The sequence below is a fragment of the Armigeres subalbatus genome, chromosome 2, assembly GCF_024139115.2.
Source record: "Armigeres subalbatus isolate Guangzhou_Male chromosome 2, GZ_Asu_2, whole genome shotgun sequence".
NCBI lineage: Eukaryota > Metazoa > Arthropoda > Insecta > Diptera > Culicidae > Armigeres > Armigeres subalbatus.
In genome coordinates, this window is record NC_085140.1 from 13,198,691 (window position 1) to 13,218,346 (window position 19,656).

The window sequence follows — 19,656 nt, forward strand, 5'->3', positions numbered from 1 at the left end:
AAAGAGAAAGGATACTTTCTAAGGTTTCCACGTCCAGTGTCGTTCATCGGCGATTTGCATTTGCGTCGTTACAATCATTCAATTCTGTTTTCTTAGAAACCAAAATCTCGAGCAATTTTACGACCGGATGTCCGGTGCCTACATGTGCCCTTTCTATCCCTAGCACTGCGGTGCCGTATGCCTGGTGCACTATGGTACTTGTCTCACCCGGGCCGGCGATCGGTGTTGTAAGTAAATTCTAAGCGACCTATCAGTGTGAACAATCTATCCTGTAGCCCTTAACGACCGTGCCTGTACGTGAATTGTTTTCCTAACGTTTATGCTGTAGGAAAATTCTATGCCCTATCTGTTACGTAAGCATTCTATGTTGTAGCCTTTTTACGACCTACGCATCGGCGTCTATGTGATCCTTTTTTCTAATGTTTACATTTTCTATCCGGGCGACCGCTCGTCGTGATCGTATGCAGTGTAAGCTGCGTGGTCGTAAATTTATTTCTCCTAGCTACTCTCGCCGCGTTGTTCGTATCTAACCCTGCGTGCATGGTCCGGTTATGCTGTTCGGGGGATCGTTTTATGCAGTTTTCACTTTCTTCTATCTGATGCCTAATTGTTCCCCAAGATGAGGGAGTTTATTTTCTGTTTCAATGAATTCTAACGGTGAGTACCATTTCTGATTAATTAATAGTGCTTATTCGGTTTTGATATTGCAATCTGTCGCTAATCATGGTAATTGATAATTGATTACACATTAAAGTTGGTTGCGATATTGAAATCTATCGCTCATCATATAAATTAACAATTGATTATATTATGTGCCTACGCTCCTGATAGTCGCGTTTTTAACACGCGATGTACCCTCACAGTGAAAAGTGAGTAGGGAGGCGTCTCACTACTCACTTTTTACAGTGAGAAGTGAGGAATGTGGAGAGAGAAGTGGGACGTCTCACTACTCACTTCTCATTTCTCACTGCTTACTGCAAAAAGTGAGTAGTGCGAAGTGGGTAGTGAGACGTCTCTCTACTCACTTTTTAAGTGAGAAGAAAGAAATGATCTATTCTGAGAAATGTCATATTCGGCCAAATGTCCTATTCCGCCTAATGTCCTATTCGGCCAAATAACCCTTTCGGCCAAATGACCTTTTCGGCCAATGATCCGTTCGGCCAAATAACCCTTTCGACCAGTGTTCTGCTCATAACTCCGAAGCGCAATAAACTATCTAGTTCATTAAAGTTGAATATTTTATCGAAGAATTTTAGCCAACAGAGAATCAACTCATACGGATTACGCGAAAACATCAAAAGGCCAATACATAAATTTTGATTAGTGGATGTAACATCTTAGGCTAGGAGTTAAGTATTGTTTTTTGTCAACTAAAACTGGGTTTCACTTAACTTTTTAAACATAGGAGATGATGCTTTCTTCAAATGAACGCGTCGGCCCAGTGTAAGACAGAAAGAAGAAAAAATGCCTTTTATAAATAAACGCGTTTGCCTGGTATAAGGCAAACAAGGTAGATAATGCCTACTTTTAATGCACGCGTTTGCCCGGTATATGGCGAACAGTGGAGATGATGCTTACTTCAAATCAATGCGTCCGCCTGATGTAAGGCAAAAATAAGTAAGAATGCCTTCTTTAAATGAACGCCTATTATCGGTATAAGACGAATTGAGAAGATAATGCCTTCTTAAAATCAATGCGTCTGCCCAGAATATGGCAGAAAGAAAAATGCCATCCGTGAATTTATTTACGTATTTTTTTTTTAATTAAATTCAAGTTCATCGCTGTGATTAACCATTGAGTAATAATTACTTTAATTGAAATAAAGAATAATGACTAATTCGAGGTACTGGATCATTCGAGGTAATGGTACTCGGAGTACTGGCGTTCGCGGTAGTGGGTAATCGCATTATAGGTAATGGAATTATGGATAGTGTGGTAGAGTCGAAAATGTATTAGTGCGGGATCGATCGTGTTGTAGAAGTTTATTAAACAAAACACATTGATTTCCCGTTGATCGATTTGAAACAAGGTTTTCATCTGCGTGTTTTCAAAATAACTTAGTTCACAATAAATATTTAGTCGCTTACCATGGGTACTTGCAATGAACTACCTTCTCAACTAACCAACTATTTCTTCCCGTGGCGCTCACGGAGATGCAAAGGATTACTCGGTCTCTTGTAGCAATGGGTACCGAACTAATAATGCTCTCCTAATTCTAAATTGACTGTGAGAACGTGACCGGCATCGTTATTGGTCTTGACTTTAAGGAACCTCAAATCATGTACAGTAAGAAAAGCTTTCTTATCCCAAGAAGACTATTCAAATTGTGAGCAACTAGCAACTACGAGCTAAGATGATCTTATCTAAGTGTGAATGATTATCCTTATCAAATTAATTAATCATTATAATTATATGCACATGAGTCGAAAAAAAATAGCTAGCTGATGCCATCTCAAAATTGTAGAAATTATCAAATTTAAATCATTCTAATTAAAAAAAAATGCGGTGAGATTCTATTTCCAAAAAACTCATGGAAGCCAAACACTTTTTGGGAATAAACGCAACACGCGTCGTTTATTGACCATTTTGGTATGGACAATGTATGGAGACGCTTGGTGCTTCGTAGATAATGCCATTTTCACTCACCAAAATGTTGATAGTTTCATCAAATTTAGGAAAATCTCAGTTTGTCCTATCTTCATTTCTATTAACGTGACACGTTTTTTCTTTACCTAATAATTTTGTGACTAGTTTTGTTACGTAGTTCTCAACCATGATAAATATCAAGGAAAATCCAAAAGGTGTTTTACCTCAGTGGCGATATGTGGTTTTCTTATCCTCTACATCCTCTACAGATTTAAACATACTTTCGACGCATTTCTTCGTAGTGTGTATCTCCGGACACTCGCCATCTCCATATTGGCAATCCTGTGCCTTTGATTGCAAGGCTAACTAACAGTTGCCATATCATATTCAAGATAAAACTAAAATATTGTTATGTTTTGCTTACTTACTGAGATTCTCATCACGGATACCATGGTCCAATAATTTGAAAACATATAACCTCAAAAAACATTCACAGGGTAAAAATTCATTATCATCATTAAAATATGCAGCTCCTTCAAACCGGCTCTGCACAAAATCCCAACATTCGACGAAATGTGCCACGTAGGAGAGGCCAGCGCCAATAATACCAATAAGAAGAAGACATCTCGTCTGATGGTCGGTCGTCTCCAATGCGTTCTAAACTGCTGAACGATGCACACGACACCCATCTGACGAGGACGACGACGTCAAATGGCGAATCGTCAATCCTCCGCTAGACGGGCTTGTGTGCGAAGGTTAGCGATACGCCCCACCTCGGCTCGGTTGTTGCCGTGGCACAGGTGAAAAATAAACAGGTGCAATCTGATGCGATGGGAAAATTTATAGTGCTTTAGAATTTATAGCGAGGCGAAAGAATTTATGGATGACGTACAATGTTCGGTGGGCGAGTGGGTGGCTTTAAGAGGCAGTGGAAACGTAAAACGATGCTACCCTGTTTTGGCCTCATGTCGTTCGTTGTTTTGTCCTAAGTGAACATTTGATACGTTTGCTCGTTCGATAGAGCCCAGGCTGATAGAATGTTTTATCCTTTTTGGTTTTTGCTCAGGTTGGTTCCTTTTCCCTGAAATCTGCGGGAAATGTGATCTCTATTCTCATAATTTCTAGCAAATACCGGCTGCATAGAGCAACAGTTTTTCACATTTTTTAAAAGCCTATTGTAAAATTTATGAAACAGATATTTTCATTGAATAAAGGTTTTTATATTCATGGTGCCTCATAGAGCCCACATGCAATCTATTCTTTCAATGCGTGGAAATGAATGGCTAGCGAGTGGCATTAAAATTAATCACTGTGTATAATGAATGCGATGGGTGCTGCGGTTTCAGATTGCAGGAGTTAATTAAGCGAAATCAAAATTAAAAATTTTAATGATCATTACCCCCGCTCAATGTCCATAAGAATATATCATGTTAATGCTTATTGTGGAGTTATTCAATTTAAGACACGCAGTTTGTCAAATTAAAAATTTACGTTCCTACAATGCATGACAGATAGCATTGAGTGAAATATATCTGTCGGTCACGTGAATCAAACTAACCTATTTGACTGCAGCGTAAAATCTCAGTTTCACCAAACCCTAGTTTTGATAAATCTGATCTGTCGCATTTATTTTTCGGATATTTAAGTCTCTGTCATTCGTCCCATCCCTGTTGGTCCCAATTGACGAAGAGTAGCCTTTCAATGAACCCATTTTGCCCGCGAACAATCCTCTCTGATGGTTACCAGTTGAAAGAGGATAATGAATTTTTTTTCTAGTCTCTAGCGGTGTTTCCCATCCCAGTTTGTCGCTCGCAGGTGCCATGAATTCATGGCAGTGGTTCACTTGTTCATACATGTACATATCACTGACTAGTCTACGTTTTGTTCATGAGACATGGGCCACTTACACCCGCCGTTCGCTATATGACTTGCCAGCTAGCAAGTCAGCAAACAACAGCTAAATTTTGCAGTCGAAAATTTATCGTAAAAAGCTGTCAAGCTAACGCTGGCTAACACTCTACTCCGCTGCTGGCAGGATTGGTGTAATTCCCTGCAGAAAAGGAACCAGGAAATGAGTAAATCCACTCTGACTTTCCAAGTGGATTTTCACCCAGTGCTTATGCTTCGGCGGGAAAAAACGACTTTACGCGACTGCAGTTCAACCATAGAATAAACCCCCATCCGTAAGCTCGGCAAACACGTAGAAAGGACAACCAAACCATCGCATCGACGGCCGCATGTGCTGTGGCAAAAACAGACGGAATAGAGTCTACCACCTGGAGAAATTTACACGATTTAAATATTTTTGTTTGGTGTTTGCGACTTGATTTCGTAATCCCTTGCGTAATTGTTCATGGAATTTAACAATACTCGAACGAAACTCAGAACAATCTCTATTCAAAAATACAACAACCAACCAGGTAAGCTCGGTGCGTTACACCAACTTGTTTTGTCCAGCCACTCGATGGGGAATTGTTCTTTGCTTTCGCAACCCAATCCGCTTCGTAGTGCTTTCTTCGACAACGGCGGTCTCCAGACCGTCTACTCCCCGGAGGAATTATTACGGTTGCTTTTCGCTTATTTGGATCCACACTCGTTCCCTTCCAGCCGGCGACGAGCACCTACCAGGAATTCAATTTAAGTTATTGAAGTAAAACATGCTTTATTGCTGTCCGCTTCAACGCTTTCATTTACAGATTCCTCCCAGCGCTCTGGCTCGGTAAAGGAGCAGACCCTTCTGCCGTCGGTGCAAACCCAGACCGGTCCGGGATGGAGTTACACCATCAGTTGGGATGAATTGGACTCCAGGGTGGAGAAAAGAGCATTTCTGTAAATACATCAAGCAACAGGATCTTCGTTCTTGTTCCCATTTGAAGGATGAACATTCTTCTTTTGAAACGATCGGGACGGACAGTAGAACGAGATAAATGTTTGTGGAAAACTCGCGCATGTATACCGAAACAGAAATAGCAATCATTTGTATTTACATTTTAGTTGTTTATGCTTTGACGGTGAGCATAAATATAGTTTTAGTATATACTGATTGCACAAATACATAATTTGTTTATATTTTACTCGTTAATCCGTCTAAGGAAAAGAGTAAATCAATCTCTGAAATGCAAACATGTTTGAAATTAAATAAGTAGGAAGTTATAACATAGAGACAATTTGTGCCAAGGCAGCTTTTCAGTTTCAACTGAAGCGTTTTGGCGTTTAATAAAGTCAATTGAAGAAGACGAATCTAAAACATCAATTGCATGTAATCAGATGTGACTAATTAGAAAATTCTTGTCCAAAAAGAGTAAACTTGCAAACAAAAAGGAGACTAATATTGATTGATTGTGCTTTTGATAAAAATTTTAAGATTATTGTGACATCCTCCGGAAGTTCTGTCAGGAACTCCTTTGTAAATTCTGCCAGGAACTCCTTAGAAAGTTCCACCAGGAATTCCTTCGAAAGATCCGCCAGGAACTCCTTCGGAAGTTCTGCCAGGACCTCCATTGAATGCTCCGCCAGGAACTCCTTTGGAAGTTTCGACAGCAACTCCTTCGGAAGTTCTGCCAGGATCTCCATTGAAAGCTCCGTCAGGAACTCCATTGAAAGTATTTCAAGCGGAAACTCACGCAATTCTAGAACGTTCTGAAATATATGAGCGTAGAAATTACAGACACTTAAATATATGCATAGTGTTCGACAGCCAAGTAGCTTTGAACGCTTTAAAGTTGGCAACATGCACTTCAAAACAAGTTTGGGAATGCATACAGTCTCTTCAAAAATTATTTTGTCGCGATCAAGTCAAACTATATTTGGATCCATGACACTTGGAATAGGGGGTCTCCAGTAGCCTTGCGAGCAAAGGCGTAGGATTGCCAACCCGGAGATGGCGAGTTCGATTCTCGGTCCGGTCTAGGATATTTTCGGGTTGGAAACTTTCTCGACACCCTGGGCATAGTGTATCCATTGTACTTGCCACACAAGATACATATTCATGCAATGGCAGGCATAGAAAAGCTTTCAATTAATAACTGAGTAAATGCTAATAGAATACTAAGTTTAAAAAGCAGGCTAAGTTCCAGTTGGAATGTAGAGCCATTGAAGAAGAAGAAGAAGAATACACTTGGAATAGATGGTTACGAAAAAGCCGATATGCTGGCGAGAATCGTGTTATGAAGCCAGTTTACAGGACCAGAACCTTTTTTGCAGCTTACCAACTTGTTCTCTTCGTATAGAGCTGAAGGCTCTATGAAAATAGAAACCAATCTTAGGAACGCAACTGATGCAAGGCGATCGAAACGTTTTATCACTTCAAATGTTTCCATGCCTGGCAACATTTTAGAATTATCTAAAAGAGACCTAAACACGTATACGGGTCTCATTACAGGTCATTATCCGAATCGATATCATTTAAAGCTCATTGGAAAACTTCAAAATAATATGTGTCGCTTCGGAAGTTCCACCAGGAACACCTTCGGAAATTCCGCAAGGAACTCCTTCGGAAGTTCCGCCAGGAACTCCTTCGGAAGCTCCGCCAGGAACTCCTTCGGAAGTTCCGCCAGGAACTCCTTCGGAAGTTCCGCCAGGAACTCCTTCGGAAGTTCCGCCAGGAACTCCTTCGTCAGTTCCGCCAGGAACTCCTTCGAAAGATCCGCCAGGAACTCCTTCGGCAGTTCCACCAGGAGCTCCTTCGGCAGTTCCGCCAGGAACTGCTTCGGAAGTTCCGACAGCAACTCCTTCGGCAGTTCCGCCAGGAACTCCTTCGGAAGTTCCGCCAGGAACTCCTTCGGCAGTTCCGCCAGGAACTCCTTCGAAAGATCCGCCAGGAACTCCTTCGGAAGGTCCGTCAGGAACTCCTTGGGAAGTACCGTCAGGAACTTCTTCGGAAGTACCGTCAGGAACTCCTTCAGAGGTACCGTCAGAAACTCCTTCGGAAGTTCCGTCAGGAACTCCTTTGGATGTTCCGCCAGAAACTCCTTCGAAAGTTCCGCCAGGAACTCCTTCGGAAGTTCCGCCAGAAACTCCTTCGGAAGTTCCGACAGGAACTCCTTCGGAAGTTCCGACAGGAACCCCTTCGGAAGTTCCGACAGGAACCCCTTCGGAAGTTCCGCCAGGAAATCCTTCGGAAGTTCCGCCAGGAACTCCTTCGGAAGTTCCGTCAGGAACTCCTTCAGAGGTACCGTCAGGAACTCCTTCGGAAGTTCCGTCAGGAACTCCTTCGGAAGTTCCGTCAGGAACTCCTTCGGAAGTTACGTCAGGAACTCCTTCGGAAGTTCCGCCAGTAACTCCTTCGGTAGTTCCGCCAGTAACTCCTTCGGTAGTTCCTCCAGGAACTCCTTCGGAAGTTCCGCCAGGAACTCCTTCGGAGGTTCCGCCAGGAACTCCTTCGGAGGTTCCGCCAGGAACTCCTTCGGAGGTTCCGCCAGGAACTCCTTCGGAGGTTCCGCCAGGAACTCCTTCGGAGGTTCCGCCAGGAACTCCTTCGGAGGTTCCGCCAGGAACTCCTTCGGAGGTTCCGCCAGGAACTCCTCCGGAAGTTCCGTCAGGAATTCCTCCGGAAGTTCCGTCAGGAATTCCTCCGGAAGTTCCGCCAGGAACTCCTTCGGAAGTTCCGCCAGGAACTCCTTCGGAAGTTCCGCCAGGAACTCCTTCGGAAGTTCCGCCAGGAACTCCTTCGGAAGTTCCGCCAGGAACTCCTTCGGAAGTTCCGCCAGGAACTCCTTCGGAAGTTCCGCCAGGAACTCCTTCAGAAGTTCCGCCAGGAATTCCTTCAGAAGTTCCGCCAGGAACTCCTTCGGAAGTTCCGACAGGAACTTCTTCGCAAGTTCCGCCAGGAATTCCTTCGGAAGTTCCTTCGGAAATTCCTTCAGGAACTCCTTCGGAAGTTCCGTAAGGAACTCGTTCGAAAGTTCCGTCAGGAACTCCTTCGGAAATTCCTTCAGGAACTCCTTCGGAAGTTCCGTTAGTAACTCCTTCGGAAGTTCCGTTAGGAACTCCTTCGGAAGTTCCGTTCGGAACTCCTTCGGAAGTTCCGTTCGGAACTCCTTCGAAAGTTCCGTCAGGAACTCTTTCGGAAGTTACGTCAGGAACTCCTTCGGAAGCTTCTTCGGAAGTTCCGTCAGGAACTTCTTCGGAAGTTCCGTCAGGAACTCCTTTGGAAGTTCCGTCAGGAACTCCTTCGGAAGTTCCGTCAGAAACTCCTTCGGAAGTTCCGTCAGAAACTCCTTCGGAAGTTCCGTCAGAAACTCCTTCGGAAGTTCTGTCAGGAACTCCTTCGGAAGTACCCTGAGGAACTCCTTCGGAAGTACCCTGAGGAACTCCTTCGGAAGTTCCGTCAGGAACTTTTTCGGAAGTTCCGTCAGGAATTTTTTCGGAAGTTATGTCAGGAACTCCTTCGGAAGTTCTGTCAGGAACTGCTTCGGAAGTTCCGTCAGGAACTCCTTCGAAAGTTCTGTCAGGAACTCCTCCGGAAGTTCCGTCAAGAACTCCTCCGGAAGTTCCGTCAGGAACTCCTCCGGAAGTTCCTTCAGGAACTCCTCCGGAAGTTCCGTCAGGAACTCCTCCGGAAGTTCCGTCAGGAACTCCTCCGGAAGTTCCGTCAGGAACTCCTCCGGAAGTTCCGTCAGGAACTCCTCCGGAAGTTCCGTCAGGAACTCCTCCGGAAGTTCCGTCAGGAACTCCTTCGGAAGGTCCGTCAGGAACTCCTTCGAAGTTCCGTCAGGAACTCCTTCGGAAGTTCCGTCAGGAACTCCTTCGGAAGTTCCGTCAGAACTCCTTCGGAAGTTCCGTCAGGAACTCCTTCGGAAGTTCCGTCAGGAACTCCTTCGGAAGTTCCGTCAGGAACTCCTTCGGAAGTTCCGTCAGGAACTCCTTCGGAAGTTCCGTCAGGAACTCCTTCGGAAGTTCCGTCAGGAACTCCTTCGGAAGTTCCGTCAGGAACTCTTTCGGAAGTTCCGTCAGGAACTCCTTCGGGAGTTCCGTCAGGAACTCCTTCGGAAGTTCCGTCAGGAACTCCTTCGGAAGTTCCGTCAGGAACTCCTTCGGAAGTTCCGTCAGGAACTCCTTCGGAAGTTCCGTCAGGAACTCCTTCGGAAGTTCCGTCAGGAACTCCTTCGGAAGTTCCGTCAGGAACTCCTTCGGAAGTTCCGTCAGGAACTCCTTCGGAAGTTCCGTTAGGAACTCCTTCGGAAGTTCCGTCAGGAACTCCTTCGGAAGTTCCGTCAGGAACTCCTTCGGAAGTTCCGTCAGGAACTCCTTCGGAAGTTCCGTCAGGAACTCCTTCGGAAGTTCCGTCAGGAACTTTTTCGGAAGTTCCGTCAGGAACTTTTTCGGAAGTTCCGTCAGGAACTCCTTCGGAAGTTCTGTCAGGAACTCCTTCGGAAGTTCCGTCAGGAACTCCTTCGGAAGTTCCGTCAGGAACTCCTTCGGAAGTTCCGTCAGGAACTCCTTCGGAAGTTCCGTCAGGAACTCCTTCGGAAGTTCTGTCAGGAACTCCTTCGGAAGTTCTTCCAGGAATTCCAGACACTTCAGGAACTACTTTGAAATTTACGCCAGGAAGTCCTTCCGAAGTTACGCCAGGAAGCCTTACAGAAGTTTCTTCTAGAACTTCATTGGAAGTTCCGACAGATAACATTTGAATTGTTGTCACCAAATATTCTTAAGATATGCTACATGGGATCGTTTCGGAACTTCCTTCAGGAACTGCTATAGAAATTCTTCCATGTACTCCTTGTGAACCAGGAATTCTTTCGCAAGATACTATTTGAATTTCCACCATTTCTCCAATTTTTACGAAAATTCTTCCCGAAATTCTGTTGACAATTCTGCCGAAAACTTTTTCTGAAATTCCTCATGGAATTCGTCTTAGAATTCCTGCGGCAATTAATTTGAGAATTTCTGTGGTAAATACTTTGAGTGCTTTTAAGATTAGTACTGGCAATAACTGGAAAATTGTTCTTGGAAACCCTTTAAAATTATTTTGGGTACTTTGTTTAATTCTTCAGAGAATTTCTTCAAAATTCTACCATAGGAGTGTCTGAAGAACATCAAAATTTCTAATGTAATTTGGGCAGTATTTCCGGAGAAGCTTCCACAGGAATTCCTTGATGAATATCCGCAAGAATTGCTCGAGGACTTTCTGCAGGATTTCTCTTAGTGATTTCCGAAGAATTTCTGTAGAATTCTCCGAATTTTCACAAGAATTTTTTACAGAAAATTTTAGACGAATTTCCACAGAAGGATTTTTTGCTGGAATCTCTCGATGAATTGCCGCCCGGATTTCCCATGGAATTTTCACAAGCGTTCACCAAGAAATCTCCGCAGAAATTGCTGAAAATATTTCCACAGGAGTTCGTGCAGATATTTCTAGGGCAATCTTCGCAATAATTTCCGGAGAAATTTCACAGCAACTTCTACAGGGATCTTCACAGGAATTTCTGAAGGAATTTCCACAATAGCTCACACAGTATCCACAGGAAACCACAATGGAATTTCTTCAGAAAATTCATATAACAAGAAAATATCTAAAATGTTTCAAAAACAACCCTACAGAACCCACGGAGATTGCGTGTGAATCCAAAGCCATTGCTTGGACATGACCAATCAATATATTCTCTGAAGCTACACCAGCTTTTATAGCCTGTTTCTAGAAATGTGTGGATTTTTTTTTATTAAAAAGGCAATTTAGGTGAATTGGGTCAAAACGAACAAATGGATTTGAGCTTTTTAATAAATTAGACATCTTTGAAAAACAAATGACAAGGAAGGTAAATTACAGTAGTGAAACAAATGAGAAGTTCTACAAACAACGACATAGTAGCTTAACGTTGCTATATTTTGTGAAGGTCACCCCAGTTGTTGTGATATTACCCATATTTTTCAATGGAAAACGATACCCTAGCAATAATGGTGCAAAATAAAATTTCCATGAAGAATTAGTAGTAAATCAGAAAATTGCCTATAAAGAAATCAGGGTATGAGCAATAAATAAATTAAAAAATTCCACAAATAATGCAAAAGCTCCATAAACTTTTTTTTAAATTAATTAAAAAAATTCTGCAAAAAATAGCACTTTTAAAAGCAAAAATTGCAATTATAAATGAAAAATTTAAAAAAAAAATGATCAACAGAAAAATAGGGGAACGGTTCGTAACTTCATCTCATAGCTCCCATTTCCATCCCATCAAAAAACAAATAAAAAAGGATTCGATTTGTTTTTTTTATTTTTGTGTTTTCATTTCAACTATATAAAATCAACGAAACAGTTCACCTATACAAAATGTCCATAAATATTTTTTTTTTAATTTGCGTTTATTTAAAGGCTCAATCGGATAAATAAATTAATATGAGCAATAAACAACTACAAAACTCTCAACTATTTTTTTTTTTTTCATATGAAATTACAATTTTTTATGGAATAATCAATAAGGAAGAATAAAGAAATAAGAAAATTTCCAAAAAAAAAATACAAAAAAGCAGGGAATCAATATTCGAGCAACGCCTAACAATATAGGGGAGATGCGGTCAATATGCGCCCCCTAAGCTAATCGCTTAATTTAATGGTGATTTCATCCGAAATAGTGTAATTTCGAAGTGTTCATCAATAATCTAGCATATCAGTCATTATATGGTCCAACCATTTTCAAGAAAAACCAACAATATTACAAGAAAACGATTTTATTCCAAAATACTGCATTTTCATTTAAAATGGACGACGCTGGGCAATATGCGCCACCCAAAAATGATAATCAAAATATTCCAATATTTTTCACTGAAATAGTCACACTATTTTGCAAAAGATAAGTGTCAGTCTTATACTTTAAGGTAGTCAATATTTTAGATTAATAAAAAAGAGGAGAAAATATTTTTTGTATTTGAAGAAAAAGCATTGTTGACGTAAACACCGAAATTGCATCGGAAAGAGCCAAAAAAACATTTTATTTTTAAAAATTTAAACGCAGAGTTTTTGACAAAGTTTTTTTGCGTAACGGCTTACAAATGTTTTTTGGCTTCAGCCGCTCACGATTTTGAGACAAAATTTGGGTTAATAACAGAGTCTCTTAATTCTCGTGTATACATGGATGAGACAGTGTGCCATGAGCTACAAAAGCTCACGTAGCACCGATTCTGTGCGACGAGAGAAGCTAGCGCGCATAAAATAACTGAGTGAGCGTGTCTCAATGTACGTCTCATGAGACTCATCTCATGCGCTAGGAATGCATAGTTGGCGTTACTTAGGCGACGATATTATTGAATGAAAATTTCCCGCCCAAGCTGTTTTACACACCTCCGCTGTTGTTTGCAAAGGTTTGCCATGGCAAACAGCGCATGAGCTGATCGCATTGAGATGTCTCAATGCGACTCACCAATGTTAATGTGAGGTACACAAGCTTCGTGAGACTCGCGTGCGCTTAATTTTATGTGCGCGTAGCAGTCGTTGCTCAATCTCATCCTTTTTTGTACGCGTGCATGATGCCTGGTTAATAACCAAGAAAACGTGGTGGCGCATTTTACCCGACCGGCTCATTTCATACGTATCTCCCCTACCTTTTGTCATCAACCGGGTTTGTTACTGACAAACGCACCTCGCAACAAGCCTTAATCAGAACCCGAACACAATATGACAAGAATTGTTTGCCTTGCATGCTCTGATATTTCCGTGAATACGATGCTATTTTAGTAATCAGAGTTAGATTCTCGAATATTTCTATAAAAGCAGACACTACGATAGCAGAAATCCGAAATTTGCTGTAGACATAGTGCAAAATAACGGGATGAAAAGTTAGCAACAAAATTGTCTTCTTTCTTGTTGCTGACAAAGATTTTCGGATCTTTGTCATTATTATCTCCGACAAAAACAAAGCTTTGTCGTTGGTTCTCTTTTGTCGCTTGTTTCGCAAGCGCATTTCAGAAAAATTGATTCCCTGCAAGAAAGCAATAAATCTGATGAAATTTTCTATCATCCATAGAAAAATGCTCAGTTTTATTGTTTTTTATATTCGTTCATGAAAATTTTCATATTTCTCATTGCTCTTAATTGATTTTCGCGAGGAAAGTTTTTAATTTTTCATAAAAAAAAAAATTTTGTTAAAAATTTTGTAATTGTTTATTGCTAATATTGTTTATTTATGATTTTTTTTTTTCATTTTTTCCATGGAACATTTTAATTTTCTTATGAAAAATAATTATTTTATAATTCCTATTTTTGTTTTTAAAGTGCTAATTTATTTTTGTTTTGTGGGAAAATTTAATTGCTTTTTGGAAACTTTGCATTATTTGTGGAAATTTAATATTTATTTATTGCTCAAACCCTGATTGCTTGATTTGCAATTTCCTAATTTTTTATGGAAGGTCCCTTTTTTTTGGGGGAGTTTTTATTTAAGTCCCTCCAACAATAATTCATCTTATGACATGTAAAGACATTCCACTGAACAAACACTAAACATATTTTTATGTTTAATAAGAAGCAATTATATTATTTTTGCCCTTCCGGGCAAATGTGTGCTTTAAAAAAAGGAACTAGGGCGTTTGAAATTTGAGCGGTAGTCTTCCAGCTTTTGCTTAAAGAATAAAACAAAACGAGCAAAGTCACACGCTAACATCATCGATGATACCAAGAAAGTATTTACATGAGAACAGCTGATCTGGTCTACGAAGAAACGACTTAGAAAAAATGTAAATGTCTTGCGCAAATCAACAATTTAACTCAAATATGTTTCCCAACGTTCATACGCCGTTCAGGGGAGCCCATACCATCACAAATTTATTATAAAAATAAACATGACAAATAAATTGTCACGCACCTGAAGAAACTCGTTTCCGAAAAATAAAAATAAAGCCTTTTTCTACGCTCCAGCACCGGAAGACGTGTTGTTATTTCAACGAGTTTACTCTGGGAACTTTGTTCACTTTGCTTGCGAAATGGGCTCCCGAGTGCGGGAATGTGCATGTTTGGGAAAAAGTTTAGGGTGGAATCTTCGCCTTCCGGTTCACTTTGGGATGGATTCAGCGCGCTCACAAAAAGGGTACACCAATCCTGCACTCCATGTGTCGAAGAGAGTTGTGATTTTAATTGTATACATACAAAGTATCTCACCTTGAGACTGTGCTCATTGCTCAAGAATTGAACGAGACACATAACCACCGTTCCACCATTTGTCGTAAGCACTTGAGCCAGAAATAAAGTTAAAATCTTGCAATTAATTGCATATTATTCGGCAACTCGACCGTACGAAAATCATTTTTTGTTAAATATCTTGGCTGTGCATATGCACAGCACATGTTTCTAAATGGACAAATTGATATGAAATTTGCGAAAAAGAATCCACGTGTCTTGGAGGACTCAGAACCTCAACCTCCTACTCTCTGAATAGGCGTGATATCCTCTACACAACAAGACCACTTAAAGGTCCCGTTTGCGGAAAAACCATCAGAATCCAGTACCAACCTCCACCGCGGTTAGCTCTCTTTTTGCAAATTGAATATCTTTCGGATGCTTGATTTGCCCAATCTCCACATTTGCTTTACTGTTGTATATCCACAGCCAAGCAGAGTGCACATTGTTTATTAAACAGAGGATCGCCTCCATGCCCCCAGCAACGGACTGGGCGGGACGGTATAGAATGCGAATTCAATCGCACTCTGCTGTGCCAAAAGCTTGCTTGGCTAAAGCATTTGATGAGTTTGATTGCCCTTACGTAAACGGGCGCGTGTACTCAGACGACTAATGACGGTGAAAGACCGACACTTGATTACAATTAATTGCATATTATTCGGCAACTCGGCCGTACGAAAACCATTTTTTGTTAAATATCTTGGCTGTGCATATGCACAGCATATGTTTCGAAATGGACAAATTGATATGAAATTTGCGAAAAAGAATCCACGTGTCTTGGAGGGACTCGAACCCTCAACCTCCTACTCTCTAGATAGGCGTGATAACCCCTACACAACAAGACCACTTAAAGGTCACGTTTGCGGAAAAGCCATCAGAATCCGAGTACCAACCTCCACCGCGGTTAGCTCTCTTTTTTGCAAATTGAATATCTTTCGGATGCTTGATTTGCCCAATCTCCACATTTGCTTTACTGTTGTATATCCACAGCCTCTCTCGTTTAATCGATCCTCTCGTTTAATAAACAATGTGCACTCGCTTGGCTGTGGATATACAACAGTAAAGCAAATGTGGAGATTGGGCAAATCAAGCATCCGAAAGATATTCAATTTGCAAAAAAGAGAGCTAACCGCGGTGGAGGTTGGTACTCGGATTCTGATGGCTTTTCCGCAAACGTGACCTTTAAGTGGTCTTGTTGTGTAGGGGTTATCACGCCTATCTAGAGAGTAGGAGGTTGAGGGTTCGAGTCCCTCCAAGACACGTGGATTCTTTTTCGCAAATTTCATATCAATTTGTCCATTTCGAAACATATGCTGTGCATATGCACAGCCAAGATATTTAAAATCTTGGATTATTTGGCGCGATAAAGACAAATTCATTACAACGTTTCCTGTGTGAAGTTTGTCGTTCGTGGATCAGTAAATATGGCGAGACATGCGAGACAAATCAATGTTTACAAAGCATAAATAATTGCAGAAATGTTATGTTTTGTTATGGGATTTTAGACCCTCACGATGATGAAAAACTGGCTGTTGTAAAATGTCTTTACATTCATTTAATATGCTGAGAAAAAGGAAAAATGGACTAGATATTAATTTTTATGTTTAATTTGTTCTCTTAGTTTAAAATTAAGAAAGAAATAAAACCAGCAAATAAGAGTTCCACAAGATTTTATCTCTTCTCCTCTTAATCGTATGTGCTCGAATATTAAGAAACTTAATTCGGGTCAAGAATAAAATGTATAAGTGTACCATACTAACAAATATCTTCGTCATTTACTTTGCTAGTGAAAATCTTTTGTGTGACAAGCAGATAAAATAGGTTCAATTATATCTGCAGTCACGTCAAATAAACGAAATTGATTACGACCATTTTAAAAAAAAATAGAGGAGTCAATAGAGTAGGATGTAAAACAACGCTTAAAATACTAATGAACAAACATTCATTCTGTCTTTCTGAGAAACATTTATAATAATAACGAAATAAAACTCATTCGTACACTGCTGAAAGTATTTCGGATACATGTTTTTATAGATCGAGAAAACAAACTTTGCTTATCATCAATTTACACAACATGATATGTGATTTAAATCCAATTATCGATACTCAATTTCTGTTGCTCCAAAACCGGTAACGACTCAAATAGCCCTGATCTTTTGCATCGGAAAATTTACACCCATTCGCGATCTGAGCACGTACGACCCCATTCACGAACACACACACTCACAGATTGATGCCATCATTTTTAATTTAATTTTTCTTCTTTTCTCTTCTTCCGAAAAATATCCGGAAACGAAAAAATATCGAAAACCGCTTTCGCTCATTCTACCTCATCACCGAAAAATAAAATACACAAATCCACGCGTCCATCATCAATCGTAAACAAACCATCCCCGCAGGCTACATCCCACACCTCACCGCTCAACACCCCGAAGTCGCCGGTTAACCAGCTCAAGTATCCGAGCTATCCACCTTCGTTGCCGCACCAAACGCCCCAGTACCCAATCCACCAGCAGCCGTCCCCAGTTGGTTCCTCTACAGTGGCCTTCAGCGGGGGTCGTGCCGTCTTGCCCCAAAAACAACAACACCAACAGCAGAAGCATCAGCAACCGGCCCGCCCCGTAAGTGCCCCGTACCATCAGCAACAGCCGCAGCAGCAGAGCCGTTATTCGTCACCATCGACGGCTTCGTTGGCCTCACCCCGTTCGCCCCAGATCGTCGGTGGTGGCCATAGCCCTCGCGGTTGGGCGCACGTTCAATCACCAGTTCCGGTGTACCGTCCGACACCCCAACAGCACCAGCATCAGCAACAGTACGTCCCACCGCCCTTTCAAACCGAACCCGCCCCGTACCAACAACAGCAGCGGCCAACCTCCGCCGGTGCTGGGTACGGGCACGGTTACGGACCGAGAAAGGTACATAACTGAAAACCGCTTGGCCAAATATACCGTTTCTGAGCCACGCTCGCGCACAACTCCGGTGGGTTCCATAGAGTTTCGATCTCTCTGTCTTTCTCTCTGTGTTTTTCTTTTGTTCTGACTTCATTTTCTTATCATGATATGTATTCATTATTTTTCTTTTCTTTCCACTTACTTGTGTTGTTGTCATTTTCATGTTCACTCATCTTAATTTTAAATTCTTCGTTCTGTTTGTTTTGTTGTGTTTCTCACTTCATATCCGTTTTTTGTTTAATACGAGTATATATAACGTGGCTGATTTGATTTCCGTTTTCGATACTTACCATTAGGTAAATCATGAATTATAACGTCAATTGGTTTTGGATGAAAGAAAACAGATGCCTTTGCTGCTTACATTTCACACTTTTGACGCTACAGATGCACTATCAATTCAAAAACTAACTATAATTAGTTGTAATTGAAAGATGCTTTTTCCTGGCTGCTTAATAGTAAAATCTTCAAATAAGCTTCATAAATGCATTAGATACATGCAATAAGTTGAAAACAAATTCATCCCTGCTGTAAGCACTTCATGGAATTTATGACAGATCCTAATCTCTTCAATCACAACTCCGGTTTGCCGTGAACATTGTATTACTCTCGAAATATAACACCCAGCGAGCGACTCCTGACACCTAACGCACACAACACCGACCAAAGGTGTGAACAACAAACAATACGGCTGGCCGCACCATGAACAATAGTCGCTGTTGTGGCCTACCATCGCATCGCCCAGCCAGCAGCTTGGCTCCAATAATTGAAACGCCAAAACAGCCCTTTTGTCGAGGAACACCCTTGTATCCACCCACGAAGTTTTCAAACGCCATCATTTGGAGGGGGAAGCATGAAACTAACATCGCCCGTGACACCACCGCAGACATGAGCGCAAACATTCGGCAGGCACGCACTTTGATCACAGCGGTGTTAAGGTGGCTGGAAGACCCATCTTTCAAGCACAGTTATGCCTCCGGAACTACGGTTGATCGTTGATTACGCAGGTCTGAAAGAAAATTTCATCGATTTTAATAAGTCTATAAGTTACCGTAATTGATTTATCTATGGCGGAAAACACTAACGTGAGAAGATATCCTGAAATCGAAAATTAAATATTCAACACACTCTTTTTCGACAAACTTTTGTAAATCAGAATTATATTTCAAAGGAAATCCCTTATCTACACATGCAAAAGCTTTCGGTTCAAAGATCTCCATCCAACAGCTCTATTTGAAAGGAAAGTGTCCTCACATGTCAGAGAGCTTCCTCTATCATCATCGTTATCCTTGGAAAACAAACGCCAAACAAACAACCCACTGCCGACCTGTCTGCCAACCGGACGGTTCCCATAGCGGAGTCCACCAATAGCAGGTACCGAATATTTGGATGTTAGTTTGCACGGCTGCTGACAGCAAAAAATAGCGAAACAATTCGCGAAATACATGATTGGGCAAACACGATTCGCACACCTACACGCACCGCGCGGTCACTACCATTAGCACGCATGTAGTTAGGAGCCCGGTGCGCTCGTTTCGGTTAACTCTATGTGGAAATTTTGTAGCAAGTTCCAGGAACAGGATACCACAGCGCACGGTCCAAGTGATGTTAAAATCAAAGGGCAGTCATCATTCCATTGGAGAGATTTAGGGTGACAAGTATCTTAACATAAAAATGTTCCCGCAATTTAAAGAATTTTGAAATTTGATGTTCAAACGAAAGCTTAAAAAAATGTATGCCACCTTAGGAATTTATTCAACTCTGGATAAAATAATGTAGGTATGACCCCAGAAAAAAACCCTAACATAATGGTTTCCTTGTTTTCCTGCTCAGACAGCTTGTTGATGATTATGATAACAACCCACATACTAATCTCATGTGCATCGGTTGAAAGTAGCTTGTTCCTCATAAAATTACGAGCCTGCAACAGCTTTGGAAACATTTTCAATGGCTATCCAAACTGCACCATGTTCGCGGCCAGTGTGTATGTTTAGATTTTTAAGTGCATAAATTGCG

General features: G+C 41.3%; 1 protein-coding gene across 6 annotated transcripts in view; it reads left to right on the forward strand.

Annotated features, from left to right (window-relative positions):
* The window catches only part of LOC134217767 (uncharacterized), a 566,229-nt gene that overhangs the window by 399,621 nt on the left and 146,952 nt on the right, over positions 1 to 19,656 (forward strand). For 4 of the 6 annotated variants that reach the window (XM_062696573.1, XM_062696572.1, XM_062696574.1 and 1 more), the window contains one exon: positions 17,092 to 17,607. The exons of 1 other annotated variant lie outside the window; for it this stretch is intronic. In XM_062696573.1, coding sequence (XP_062552557.1) covers positions 17,092 to 17,607 — 516 coding nt within the window. Of the gene's footprint in view, positions 1 to 17,091; positions 17,672 to 19,656 lie in introns of all 6 variants that reach the window. One more of the 6 variants, XR_009981158.1, reaches the window with a different exon arrangement.